Raw genomic sequence first — 14,983 nt, forward strand, 5'->3', positions numbered from 1 at the left:
CTGGTTTTTTTAAAGCCTTGTAGCTAGCTGCCTATTGTCTCATTCCTAGAATTTAGTGACATGAGTGTACACTACTCAGTTTGAAATTGCCAACTAGAAATATAAAGTAGTTTCAAGTACTGCCCCTGCCAAGTTGATATTTTTTAAAATAGAAAAATGTTAGTGAAAATATTTTGTTTAAAAAAAAAAAAAGGAAGTATTTACATGGAAACGTCTGGTTCTAATATTACAGCAAGTTACTGGTCCTTGCCAGCACCAAGTACGTCACAGCAAACCACACAAAGAATTAAGGCACAGAGTTTATTTGTGGTTTTCATACAATACAAAGAGGAAACAAAGTAACTTTTGCATTCCAAAAATTGGTAATGAGTTCTGAAATTAATTTAGGCCAGATCCCATGACCAACAGCGATCTATGCTTTTCCTTTCAGGCCTGAACACCTCCATGTACTAGGAATAAGAGGCTAGTTCGGGCATTAAACTTATTTATCCATTTGGCTTATCTGTTGTAGTTACAAGCAGGTATAGTGCCCACTTAAAATGAACTGAGGCCAAATTCTTTCAGCTTGACCACTGTACTGGCCTTTCATTCACTGTGAACCTGTTCTGGATTTAGACCTGTAGCAAAAGGCTTTGTCTCTCCTGACAGCTTAGTATACAACCCCAGTCTCCCCTATGACTTTAGTCATTATAGCCTTACCAGTCTAAAAAGCCTTGTTTTTTGTTTAACGAAACTGTTCAATACCTTAATTATCCTTGTAAAACTGTCTCCTATGGAGTGTCCAGGAATGTAGCAGTGTCCATGGCAAAGAATTAAGATTGTAGAATTTAATATTTAACAATTTCCATTAAGTTTAAGGTTGTGCACCTCCATTTTACTTCCTAAAGACTCATGCCCTGGAATAAGGAAATCCTTGGAGGGCTATTCCCCAATAAACTGGGGTGGACGTTTCTCTCTGAAGGCAGCCATCCCTTCTTGGCGGTCTCTTGTAGGAATATTCTGCATTACAATAAAAAAGCAGTTTATTTTGTAAAGTTAGGCAGCCAATACTGAATTAAAATCACGGTCAATATACTTAGAAGTAAAAGCTTTTATGGATATTAAATCAACATCTCAGAAGTAAGGTGGTCAACTGCCACATCTTACAAGGAGGAAAAGTTTAAATAACTTTCAGGGCAGGGCATAGCACATGAGTACTTGATGCAGTCCAATGGACAATGCCATTGAATTTAATGGCACTGTCCTCCATTATGTACAGTAAGATCCATAAGCCCAAAATAACTCATTTTGAGGATACAAAGAAAATATTCCACTGGAAGAGAAGTCTTGCATGCTCCTGAAATATGGTTTTCAACCTAACCAGAAAACCTTCTGATACATACAGTACAACAGGAATCTAGTGTCCAACTCAACCAGCCCCCAAACCATCACAATGTAAGGGCCCATGCTAGAAATTGTATACGTGGGTACATATGGCTAAATCTAGTAAAACATGCAATTCTTATTCAGTAAGATCAAGTTAGGGCCTTGATGGACCAAGTTCAGTCTGAGGCAGGTGCAGGAGTCCAACTAGCATTCATAGGAACCCTGTTAATGGGAAGGTAAAACTTAAATCCATGTTTAAGGGCTTGCCTATACAAGAAAGTTATTGTGGAATAAGTCAGGGTGTGAATTTAAAACAGAACAGTTATTCTGGAAAGATGGCATGGACACTCTTATTCCAGAGTAAGTATGCCTTTTTGTGATTTAAGATTAATCCACTTCTGAATTAGTTGAACTGATTCAGAGTAAGAGTGTCCATAGATGAGGTTATTGCAGGATAGTTATTCTACAATAGCTACAATATAGACAAGCGCTAAGGGACTTCAGTAAGTTTTCAAATGTTTGTATGAGTTTTAACCATTAAACTTCTTATCTCATGGAAGTTGAGGCTATTACAGTATTTAGGAAATGTACAGTGTGATTTTTAAAAAAAAAAGATAACATACCTGTGCATAACACATTCCCTCAATAGCCATCCCCGATGCAATATCCACCTGAAGAGAAAAAGTGATCTCTGAAGTACACAGCATTTAAACTGCAGTACCCTTTTGAGTATTTTCCATGATTAAAGGTCAGAGTTAGTATTAAATTACTAACTCTAACCCTAGCATTACTGTTATAGTATTTACAGCTAACATGGAGTCAGAATCCTGCTCTACCAAACTGTTAGGTTTACCTCACAGCGCTGTACAGCTGCAAGTGTAGCCAAGGCCTGTCTTCGTACAGCTGAGTAGGGAAAAGCGCTGCAGTCTGTCCACACTGACAGCGCAGTGGCGTGGCCACACTTGCAACATTTGCAGCTGTGTTGGGAGCGGTGCATTATGGGCAGCTATCCCAGCATTCATGTGGCTGCAACGTGCTTTTCAAAACGGGGGTGGGGTGGGGTGGAGTGTGACAGGGAGTGTGGGGGGAGAGAGAGTGCTTTTTGGAGCGTGTCCGCACTCTATTTTGCAAGTTCCGAACTTCCGGCCCCCTGCTCATTCATTCACTCACTCAAAGTGAGGAGCAAACTGTTTGCTTTTTCTCTGTGGTACGAGCCCGCATTCCTGCAGCCGATCACAACAATGGAGAGGATTGGCCAGTTGACAAGGTGATTAGTACAGCGCTGCAAGCGTTTACACTCACACCCGTGAGTCGTAGCCACTCCACCTCCCCGAGAAGCATAAGAGATACAGCGGAGTACCTGCAGCGGTGTACCCAGGGAGATACAGCACTGTAAGTGCCCTGCCAGTGTGGACAGGGAGTGAGTTACAGCACTGGGGGAGGCTTTACAGCGCTGTAACTCGCAAGTGTAGCCAAGGCCTTAATTTTGTTCATGCCTCAGGAGTCACTTACAAAGAGACTGATCCCTTATTGAAAACAGGGATTAGAATCCATTTACAGAACTTTCTTCATGACTGTTCTAAACATTTTTACTGCTGTTTTATGAGTCGCTCTTAAATTTTTGCTTCACTGGACATTTCATAAACATTCTCTTGGGGGGGGGGGAAGTTACCTCTATCCCTCTGTTTATTGCCAGTTTGCCCATTTTCACAGCGATGGGAGCCTTTAAAACAAAAAAGATAACTGAAGTCACTTCAGTGTACACTAAAAGGCAGTAGTTCATAGCTTCCAAGGGCAGGAGGGACCATTGTGATCTAGTCTGACTTCCTGTATTACAGTCCATATTATTCTTTCTTCCAAATAGAGCAGGGCAAAATGTTTTGCACACTGTTTTCAGCAAAAGAAATAAAGATTTGGCAACAGCAAGACTTTTTAAATTCATGTTTAGGTTTTTTTTTTGTTTGTTTTTTTTACAAGGAACTGCCCCCCAAATTAAAAATAAAAGCTTTCATTTTAACATTTTCAAAACAATGTTTCAACTTTTACCGTTTTTTTAAAAAAAGATCATTTTAAAATCTAGTCGAAATTTTGTTTTGACAATCTGTTTGGAAATTTTGAAAAAATAATTTTCAGTTTAACCCAAAACAATTTTTGTTTTTTGGGTTTGTTTGGAACTGTCAACAAACTGAAACGTCAGTTATTCACCCAGCTTTTTCCAAAGGCAGTCTCTTGTCTTCAGGAGTTTGCAGTAAAGCTAATACTATATATAGCCAAAAAAGCAAAGACTGTCTACAGTTCATAATAGAATGTACTTTTAAGTATTCAAGCCAAAGTTTTCAGACTTGAGTGCCTAAATATGCATTCTTGCCTAAATATATGGCCTGATTGTCAGAGGCGCTGAGCACCCACAGCTTGCACTGAAACAGTGGTAGTGCTAAGTACCACTGCAAGACAAATTAGCAAAACAAAAATCAGCAGATTGAAAGTTATCACTTTTAGGGCTGGATGTGTACAGTGCTACCACTTTAGAGAGAGCAGTCCCAGATTGTTATTTCAAACAGTGTATGATGGTTATGTGTTCGATGCACAGAATAAGAATGTTCTAATGCTAAGGAACCATTAGTTGTGTCTCCTACCATTCCTAATGGAAGTAAAATACAACAGCTAATGCGGTGGGAGACGATGAAGGCTATTTTGATGGAGTCATTCAGATTCCATTCATGAAGAGGAAACAAAAATAAGTTCTGTTTCTCACACTAATTTCAAAGATCTAATTTTCAAAGCTTGCCTCCTTTTTGCTGGTGTAAGCAATGACACCTAGAGGTCTGATTGTGCCCACAAGTCAGCTAGTAGATGTCTACATTGCATCATTTGCACTTAATTGAATCTGCTAAGAGAGAGATTGGGTTGACGATGCTTTAAGAAAAATAAGTCCCCCGAGATTTTAATATTTCATGGAAAGAGGTAAGAAGCTAGCCATGTTCCACAAAGTAGCCAAAACACATGAGCCAAATAAACAATACTGACCTGAGGAAGAATTTCTTTAGCTAAGGTTAATGCTCTCTGGTAAGCAGCATCCCCTTCATCATTCTGTGGCACTGTGTGGTTTACTAATCCTATTGAGAGTGCTTCTTGTCCATTAATCTGTCTGCCAGTGAAAATGAGTTCCTTAGCAAGACCTATTCCAATACAGCGGGGCAGGCGTTGGGTTCCACCTTAAGACAATATACCACATTATGGTTTTCTGAGAAACAAATAGCAAAAACCACTCAAATATATTTTACCTGTTTATACATGTGAAAAACATGGTGTTTTAGTAGTACCGTGCACTATAGCCGCTGTCAGCAGAGGAGCTCAACATTTCACACATTAAATCACAGCACCTCGGTGGAGTGAACAAGTATTCACATGTTGTATAAAGGGGAAAAATGAAAGGGTGAAATGGTCTTCCTAAGATCACAGGAGGTCAGTAGCAGAGCTCGGACAAACTCTGCCATTCTGACTCCCTGCTCCTTGCACTGGCTACTAGATAACACTTCCTTTGTATATAAAAGGATTTTCATCAAGTACCCTACAGTAAAATTCACATGTAGCTGTGAAAATATTAGAAGATTTAATGAAGATAGGTTACCTGCACCTGGAAGAAGTCCTCTGGTGGTCTCAATCAGGCCCATTTTAGCTGATGAAGCTATTTTTAAATAAATTTTTTTTTAAAAGTTACTTTCTCACAACAGAAGATAGCTGTTAACATTACACTAAGATCATTTTCACTCAGAGAATGCCAGTGGATGAATCCCACTAGAGTCAATGGTGTCAAGTGGCTAAATTCCTTTCACACTAAACATGCCTCATTTTGTATTGAAAGGTATCAAAAATGCAACTAAAATGAGTGTGACTGCAGTGATTAGTCACATTCTGTGATTTGTGTGGACTTGGTTATGATGGGCATACTATTTGCTGAGCAAACTAGAGCTATGGATCTTGGCCTAAACACTTTTCACACACACACACACACACACACACACACACACACACACACACACACACACACACACACACACACACACACACACACACACACACACACACACACACACACACACACACACACGTTTGTTCCACAAAAAGAGGAGAAATTTTGATGGCAGCTTTTGCTGAATAAACGTCTCTCTGCCTATCTAATACCTTAGCACCAGCTGGAAGGTGATCTCTGTGCAAAGTTGATCTTTAGCATTCATTCAATGTGGGCATCCTGCAGCTAGACTCTCCGTTCTCAATTGAAGACCAGCCTCAAATGCTAGTTCTTATTGCATTTTTTAAGACATAAGCTGTTTAAGACAAACAGCTCTGAGGTGTCTGTTGTACAATCAGAAAATTTATCTTTTAAGGAGCATTAAGTTACCAAACTGCCATTTTGGGAGATTTCAGGAATAAGATGGGCCAGGTTACAACATTAACTTCAGGTAGCCAGAGAGGATGGGTGCTACAGTCAACCAACCCCAGCTACAAGTTAGGTGATGAGGAGCCTGGACTTAAATATCCTTTGTAGCTGACTGCTTCCAGGAAATTTGGCATTTTTTTTCCCCAGGAAAAAGGGGGCTAAGGGTGTGATATGAAGAATCAGAAGGGAGGTAGGAATTAAAGCATTTTGCTAACTTTTTAAAAAAACCTCACCCATTAATGTATATGCTGTGTTTACTAGCGATATTAAGCATTTTCATATTAAGCAATAAGAAGGAAATCTGGTAGCACTATGAGAGCTACGTGGGGACACTTATTCCAAAGGCAGGGTGCACTGAAGAAGTTGCAGTACCTCACTGGACTGGGAGCCTCTAGAAGAGAGTGTTACTCCCTCTGAAATGGATGCAAGTGGGGGAGGAATTAGGCTTGGAATTAGCCTGAGATCAGACTTGTGCACACCAGGTCACTGGGTGATAAGGTAAAACTGTCATAATTCAACTTGTCACATGATCTCAGATAATGGAGGTGTTTTGAAAAGAAATAGCAGCTCTCTGATCTTGTGCAAGTTACAAGTACATAGGGATGGCCCAGTCCCTCTGTTGATGTACTTTCTAAAGGGTCTATTCTCATCAAGGTGCAGGGACCTCACTGCTAAAAGTAGGTTGGACCAAACCAGAATTGATCAGTCACCCAATAAACCTGCTCTTAGTGGGCATTAACCATATACCCCTACCACCAACAGGAGATTAACCCCTTCCAAAAGAATTTTAGTGTAACTCATATTGATACCTCATCTAAAATTGTTTCCCCTTTTAAACAAAAGACATACAGCTTTCTCAAATAGTTTAATGTCACCAAAATTTTAGGCAAGTGCCTATTCATTTCCTACATTACACAAGTTCCTGTCTTAGCTTATCAGAAAGGGAACCAAACAGCCTTTACATTACTTTCAAATGTTGTTTAACTAAAACCAGTGAGTACTTTAAATATCCCATATTTGGCAGTACACATACCTGCTATTCGAAGATCACACGCTAATGCCAATTCCAATCCCCCACCCAATGCATAGCCTTCTATTGCAGCTATTGTGGGCATAGGCAGTGCAGCTATTAAAGACAAAACAGATTTGAAAGTTTAATTACAGGAGCGGTTTTTCAGTGAGTGTTTCATGTAATTACATCTCAAATGTTCAAAATTTGGTATGATGCTACAATGATTTCAGTAAGTCAAAAGGAACAAGGAAACGGTCTTCAAATGGTAAAAAGTTGTGCTTTTTTCCTTCCTCCTCCTCCTCTTTAAAAATAATTCCACATTATAAAGCACTGAAATGTAAAACAAAGTTTATTTTCTCAAACTAAAGCTCTGCCTCCTTGAAATGGAGATAACTGGATGTTCACATTTAATGTGTGACAATGGAACAGTCAATTAACAGATTCTACACTCTGAGGCACTCTCCATGTTCCATTTTATATGGCTACAAATGGTCAGTCCCTACTGCTGTCCAATTCAGCTGACCATTACATACTGCATTTAGTATGTTTATGAACATTACGTAAGTCTCCCAACACTTGTGAGCTAGGTGAGTATCTCTCCCGTTTTAAAGTTGGGGAAACCAAGGCACCTAGTGGTCAAGTATCTCTTGCAAAGAAAAAACAAACAAATCACACTGAGTGAATAGAAAAGTTAGGAACAAAATCCAGAAGTGTTATCTTGAAGTTTCTGGTTCTAACTACTCAACAACACTCCCTCAAACATCCCTTGGTGCTTTGTAACATGAAAGTCCCATGTGGGTGCAGGTATTTTGGATAATACATTTATCTTCTTCTTACTGTTACTTTGATTGATATTCTAGTCAGATTCATTTGTGTTTTAAACATCTAGCTAAAATATCTCCCTCCAGGGACAACAGAACAATTCATTAATACAAGAAGAGAATTGACTGTGCAAATCCACACTTGTCGAAAAAGGAGGTAAAATCTTCAGAGGCTATTCCAACTTGAAATTGACTCAATGATCCAAGCACCTTTACTATTCTATATAGGTTCTTGTATCACACCTATCCCTGTAGTATCTGAGCACCTTCCAGTATCATGCATTAAGTGACATGACTAACATCTGTCATGTATGGTTCATTCTTTCATATCCTCTCCCACTGGGGGAGAGCTGTGTGTGCTATGAAGTGGGGTTTTTTTGAGAGTGTATTTGCTGCTCTCATTTCTCTTAGAGAAGGTAGCTCCAAGAAGCGCACCTTGCACTTGGAGCAGAAGATAGTCCTTAGTTCCTTAGACGGAAGTTCATTCCGCAGTCTGGACCAGGCCCCAAGAACCGTCTCTTGCATGGACGAGTTTTACCCTTTTAGGGGAGGTATCCTTATAAAGTTTCCCTGATATAGCACCACTGACTGCCCCCCACGGTGTGGACATATATAGAAATAGATGTTTTATAACTGATCATTTACCAATTTCATCCATTAAACTTCTCAGCCTGTGAACAAAGTGTCCAACCTCTGTATCATTCATTTGTGCACGCTCCTTTAAGTCAGCACCTAAAGTGTGGAGGAAAACAAGGAATTCAGTGATAGAAGAAAGGTAACAGGCAGTTGAGCAGCAGTGCTTGATGTGACTATGCAGGAGAGTCAAGTTCAAAAGTGGGATGACAACTCTCTAGACTACTGGAGCTAAGGTGCAGCATCCCTGGAATTCAAGCATTCAGGCTTTAAGAATGGTTGTGGAGTGCTCTGCTCTGTTGCTGTCTTTGTTAGACAGTTCCTAGAGCAGCACCAATTCCTATGCCTAAGGAGGTTAAATCTCAAAATTGAAGGGTAGGGGCCCTCCTGTGAGCAGCCCATGGGTCTAACTGGGAAGAAATGGTAATATAAAGAGAGAAGAGCTAGTCTTCAGATGTAGCTTGCTCTGCCTGCTGAGGTCTCAATTTCTAAAGCAGGGAGTTACATATGCCTAGCCAGGACAAGGCATTGGTTTGTTCCTTGTTACCCCACAACATCAAACTGATTTCCTTAAGTTTGTTTTTACATCTGTTGCTTAGCATAGTCTAATCTGTACAACATAATTTGAAGGGATCTGTTTTTAATATCAAGTCACAGAACATTTGTTACATACCTGCACAAAACACGCCTTTGACTTCACTTTTAAACACTACCACACGGATCCTTTCATCACAACGGAGACTTTCTAGAACTCTGAATAGCTAAGAGTTTAATCAAGAAGAGGAGTTAAGAAAAACTGAATGTGTCAAGCATCTAAATTACTATGCATGTTTAAATGACTGAAGATCCCTATATTTTGATAAAAGTTTAATTTCCTTGTTCTCTGTGGGCATAGGGATCTCTTAGAAAGCCAGCCTCAAGGATGGTCCTTGCTCCACACATGGTTTCTACAAGCCTCTCCTGAAACTCTTTGAATTCCCCTCTTCTCAATCCCATCCACAGAGGTTTTTCTGCATCCCTGACTGTCCTTCCTCTTCAGAGTTGCGCAAGGCTTCCTCTGAAACAGGTCAGTCCCCAATTTGACCAAAGGGGTTGCTTATGACCAACACAAAGTCTCCTTTCCCCAGGGACTAAGCTGCCTTTTGACTACTCCCAGCCCCTGCTGGCCTAGCAACAAAGGACATAGCTCTAGTCTCAGACTTGGATCTCACACATGGTACCTCACTGCAGTAGGCCTAGACCATCAAGCTGAACCCAGCCCAAGTTGTTAAGCCCAAACAATGGACCTACATGGAGAGCTGCTTTGGGGTGAAGTTCTGATACCTTCCAGACCCCTTCCATTTGTTGATTTTGAAACCCAGTCCTACTGCAGGACGGACATTAAGGAAACCAAATACACAACTGGTTGTTAGTCTAACAGTGAATTTACACAGGTTCATTCACTAACAGTAAATTGTATATTCGATTAAAATAAAATAATGTACTAGATACAACAATGATTAGATTGCCAAAAGTAAATACCAGGGAGATTTCTGAAAGTAAGCAAGATGGGACCATTCTGAAGGCACACATATTTTTTGCCATAACAATCATGGCAGCATCTCTTTAAGTGGAATAATTTAGTGTTGTTATAAAAGCCAGTCAAATCTTGCTCCCTATCCAGAAATATTTTTGATAGTTCAAAGTTCTCCTGTTAGGAGATTAACAACAATAAATTCTTGCTTCTTTATTTTGGTGCATCTCTGATCTGTGAGTTCATTTTCCCTAGCTGGCAACACAACATGCTCTAAGTTTTTCCTCTTTGATAGACAGTGGAAACCTGAGATCATGAATGTCCAGGAGCTACTAGTGCCCCAAGATACGGGGAAAAGGAGACACTGAAGCTCTGGAAGGCGCATCCAACAAAAATGTAGCAGTGTCCCCATCTGTAAAATGGGAGTAACTATACTTAACCTATTTTCCAGCCTCTTTAGAGTGGTGAGAATTAGTTAGTATGTGTAAAGTCTTACATATTAAAAAAAAAAGCCAAAATACAAAGTGATTGGGTGCTTAAGTTTTCTCTTCTGCAATTACTATGGCCATTTTACTTCTACAGGATACATTTAGATACTGATCACAATTCTAAACAATATTTAGTCTAGAGATAGAGAAGCAGATATACTTACTTCATTAACAAGTACTCTTCCCAGTGAATTTCTGGCATGGGCTCTGTTCATCAGGATTTCAGCAATTCCTTTAGAAGAGACAATTTCAGTTACATTTTGTTTAAAGATACAAGTTATATTTGACATGGCAAGTCTTCTTGGAACAATAGCCCCAAGTACTGTAACTCTTCTTTCTTGAGACTTTGTATAAAGATTTTTTAAAATATAAAGTAGGCTGCTTAAGTGAGTGAGTTTTAAATGGAACACGCCAGACCACATTGTGAAATTCAGCACTACAGAATCAATGTGAGGTTACATAATACTGCAAAAATGTAGATAAATAATCCTTTAACTTAAAAGTGGACCTCTTGTCCAACTTGGCAGTTCTAGGTGTTCTTTGCATTTTTTTAAACCTAAGAACAGACTGGATCCATGTAACAGTTCCATTTTGCATGCTGTTCTGCTTTCCCCATACTGTCTTCCTGCTTGGATTAGCTGTTCAGGTATTTTCCTTAATGGAGAAAACCTTCTTCCCATACCTACTGCTTACAGGAGAACAACAGCACAAACTGGACAATATCAGTAATGGTTCACTGTCCAGAGCCATCTGGAAAATGCAAATCCATTTCTCATAACTAAGCCTGTTGTGTAATCACTAGTTTAAGAATCAGGGGCCTTGCCTTGCTCAAGGTTCTCAAAGTCCAGCAAAAAAAGCAACACATTGTCCGTAGAATATTAACATACAGCTTCTCCGTATCATGCTGTTCTTGAAAGAAAAACAGCCTCAGAAGTGATGTGCTGTAGCGAAGCCATTTACAAAGTTCTCACTGGTGCAGAACAGAAAGGGGACATGGGTTCCATTTCCAATACCCCACACATTCTGTGAGGGTGGGCATTAATAACTTCCTCATTTATTTACAGGCATTTCTATTGTGCTCATCACCTTCTCTGAGCGTTTCATGAGTGAGAATGAATAAGTCTCCCATCATCACAGGATGTTGTGAAGTATCATCCCCATTTTACAGCTAGGGAAAGCGAGGCAGAGAGGTGAATTGACTTGCCCAAGGTCACACAGCAAACTTGTAGCAGAGCAAAAAATGGAACCCAGATCTCCTGTCTCCCAGCAACTGACAGTTGTGAATGTGTACAGTTCCTTTTTTCCTGATTGGACTCTTACTCCTAATTTCCCTAGTCCTGTCCAGCTCCAAATTTGCTCTATGATCCTGTTGCTGCTGTACATGAAGATGCACAACAAAATATACAAGGTTAATATTTTCTACACTGCTAGAAGATCTTTACATTTGAGCCACTGCCTTTGTGACTGGCTGGCTGGTGTGATATCACCATCGACCAAATGGAAGAGAAAAGTCAACTAGCAATAAAGACATGTGCAACAGCTGGCATAGGGCTACGATGGAAGCTAGCACTATGAAAACTGTACAAAACCAAAACATTGCAGAAGAAGCTAGAGAACCTGTTTTGCAAATCCCAGAACAAGTTAACCTCCTTGAAAGCTTGTTGTGTGGAAATCTTACCTTATCCTCAAATTGACCTGCAACTCTTCTCCTCTAACCCTAAGGTTATCCGACCTTTATTACTGTACATTACTGACATCAGAAAAAAAATAAACCGAGTGAATGTAGAGAACAGATTATTTATATCCAAGTTCATTGCATGCTTCCTGCACAGCTCTTTTCCTGGTGCCCATCTGTGTTGGGTCTTTGTAGTTGTACCTGTCAGCCAACTGTGGACCAAATAAAGGACACCATGTAGGACAAAAAGATTATAGAGAACTTTATGAAATTTGCAACCTGAATAATCACCTTAACATGGTGTTTCAGCCCAAGCACAAATCAGTAAAGTTCCAGCTGCACTACAGAAAAACTAACCTATCACGGGAGCCTGTTACAAGTCGTTAGTACCACATATATGTAGAACATAAATCATTCCAATAGAGTAGATGGATCTGAAAGTGTTTCAGCCAACTTCCTGAATTACACTGAAGTCTTGCCAAGTCCAAGATTTAAGCACTGTTCAAGGTGACAGTTGGAATATGTTTTGTCCCTTTGACACAGGGTCAGGAGCTACCCAGTTGTAACCAGATCCTTTAACATGGTTGCTTTTCGGGGGTAGATGGGAATTGTTTTTTGCCCCATCTCTGCTATCTATCTATCTATAAATAAATACATACAGTTTGACAACAGTTCTGGTACAATATTCCTGGTTCTGCTTTGTTACAGAACAACATACTGCCCATATGGCCCATACGTACTGTGTGGATAGGCCCAGAGTGCATTCGAAATGGGTTTAAAATAAAGGCCAGGGCCCAAGTCTCTAGCTGGCCTAATGCTCGTTATAATCTGGCTACTGTACAGTTTACTCCAGCCTATACAGACCTGGCAGGGTCAGATCATGATCAGGCACATGATTATTAGCAGCTGTTAAACTGGACTGTGTGTTTTTTATTTATTTGCCAGCTGCGATTTCGGGGTAGGGAGGAGAGAAAGCACCTCTACAGAGTTACTTCGTGTAGCTCGGAAAACGGAGTCATTTTTGTGGGCCAAGACTTGAGTAGCGCAGGGGGAGAGGTAGGGGATGAGAGCTGATTCCCTCCTGCAGCTACCTCCATTCTAGGGGAGGAAGCTGCCTGGCCAGCACCGGACTTTCTACTTCTCCCTCCCATGGGACTGGAGGGGCGGGTCTAGACTCACCGCTGCTTTCGCCGCCGTGCACATTGACCATGATCTCCTTCCCCCCAGACGAGGATCTCTTGCTGTAGCCGCCGACCCCCCGCGGGTGCGGCGCGGCGAGCGCCCTGCACCCAGCTGCAGCTCTCCCCAGCCGAAGCATTGTGCTATTTTTCAAGGCTTTCAAAGCGACAACGGCGGCTGCTTCCTCCTGCACCTACCTCCAGGTTTGGGGAGAAGCTCTGCTGCGCCACCCTCTGGTGGAAATGCTTCCTGCAGCCTCCAGAGGGCAGGGGAAAGTAGGACCCACCACTCCAGCAAAATTGCAACTGGGCTTGGCTCTGATTTAATAGGAGCCGGGGGCAAGACCCCACTGTCCTACTGGGAGAAAGGGGGCTCAGAAAAGGTTGCTGATTTATTTAAATGATGGTAGGAAGCTCCATCAGAAATGGCAGGAAATACTGAGGGTCTGCAAGGAAAGGTGACAGGTTATATAGACCTGAAGCATTGCTCTGTGTGGCTCAAAAGCTTTTCTCTCTCACCAACAGAGACTGATCTAGTAAAAAGCAACAGAGGGTCCTGTGGCACCTTTAAGACTAACAGAAGTATTGGGAGCAGAAGCTTTCGTGGGTAAGAACCTCACTTCTTCAGATGCATCTGAAGAAGTGAGGTTCTTACCCACGAAAGCTTATGCTCCAATACTTCTGTTAGTCTTAAAGGTGCCACAGGACCCTCTGTTGCTTTTTACAGATTCAGACTAACACGGCTACCGCTCTGATACTTGATCTAATAAAATATATCATCTCACCCACCTTGTCTCTCAGGTTATATGAGAGGCAGTTGCCATCTACAAAATCTATGGCTTTGATCCTGCCACCCTTTAATTTTAAGCACTGCATGGGTTCATTAAGGTCTAATTAACTCATTTGTCATTAAGGACTAAATAACTAATTTGGGATCAGAATTAATTAATTATTTTAGAAAGGATATAGAAGTTAATCCAGAAGGAAAAACTCATTGTATCTATACATTTTTATAAAAACATTTTAGTCTATTTTTGTGTGTGTGTGTGGAAGGAGTGATTAGCTGACATGAGAAACAAAAAATCTACAATTTATCTGAAAAAAAAATGCTATATATAAAATAGTAATTTTATGTTACAAGAATCGGATCCCAAAACATTATATTTACTGTGACAGACATTAGACATGGTATAGCTGTTACCGAAAAAAATAAAAAATGATATATTCATGGGAGAATGGGGCCTGTTCTCCAGCCATGGGATACAAATAAATTCTCATTTTAAAAAAATGTAGTTTCTGTGATGGGAAAATGAGGGGGACAAAAGAGCGAGAAATACTTAACTATCTGTCCAGTTCAGTGGGGTGGGGACATGTCTGAGCAGAAGGGTTTTGCGGACTATAACACAAGAATTGGGGCTTCATTTTCTCATTCTATCACAGACTTTCCAAATGACATTGGGCAAGTCATTTAGGCCCAGATCCTTAACAGTATTTAGGCACCTAACTCCCAAAGGATCTGAGCCTTAATCTCTTTGTGCTACTCCCCCATCTGCAAAATGGGAACAATAAAACTTCACAGAGGTGTTGTGCAGATTCATTAGTGTTTGTGAGATGCTCAGATGCTACAATGATGGAAACTACATAACTCCATAGATGCACAGGACTAGAAGCCAGGAACTGCCTTTCTGTCATAGGATATGAGTTACTCCTCATAATTTATAGGGGGACAATACCACCCTGAGTTCTAATCTTACATCTGACTTCTTTTGTGGGCTTGAATAATTCACTTACCCTCTCTGCCTCAGTTTACTTATAAAATAGGGATATTAATACTTACCTAACAACACAGGTTTGTGA

At 40.5% G+C, this 14,983-nt stretch overlaps 1 protein-coding gene across 1 annotated transcript; it reads right to left on the minus strand.

The window, feature by feature from the left end:
* Window positions 1-327: 327 nt before the first annotated feature.
* ECHDC2 (enoyl-CoA hydratase domain containing 2) lies at window positions 328-13,255 on the minus strand. Its single transcript, XM_065409482.1, has 10 exons — window positions 13,128-13,255; window positions 10,438-10,505; window positions 8,946-9,033; window positions 8,285-8,371; window positions 6,840-6,932; window positions 4,997-5,053; window positions 4,393-4,580; window positions 3,038-3,088; window positions 1,989-2,036; window positions 328-999 (listed from the first exon to the last, which is right to left on the minus strand). Exons 1-10 carry the CDS (start codon window positions 13,156-13,158, stop codon window positions 922-924), a joined length of 789 nt encoding a protein of 262 aa, XP_065265554.1. The 5' UTR covers window positions 13,159-13,255; the 3' UTR covers window positions 328-921.
* Between the last annotated feature and the right edge of the window lie 1,728 nt (window positions 13,256-14,983).

The sequence above is a fragment of the Emys orbicularis genome, chromosome 8 (genome assembly GCF_028017835.1).
Source record: "Emys orbicularis isolate rEmyOrb1 chromosome 8, rEmyOrb1.hap1, whole genome shotgun sequence".
NCBI classification, from domain to species: Eukaryota; Metazoa; Chordata; order Testudines; family Emydidae; genus Emys; species Emys orbicularis.

Excerpts from the sequence above, each read along its gene's own strand:
- ECHDC2 (XM_065409482.1), bottom strand. The coding sequence starts at position 13,158 with ATGGTCAATGTGCACGGCGGCGAAAGCAGCG. Across the intron at positions 10,506-13,127 it reads GCACGGCGGCGAAAGCAGCG|GAATTGCTGAAATCCTGATG; the intron begins GTGAGTCTAGAC and ends TCTCTTCTAAAG. Across the intron at positions 8,372-8,945 it reads CAAAGGCGTGTTTTGTGCAG|GTGCTGACTTAAAGGAGCGT; the intron begins GTATGTAACAAA and ends TCCACACTTTAG.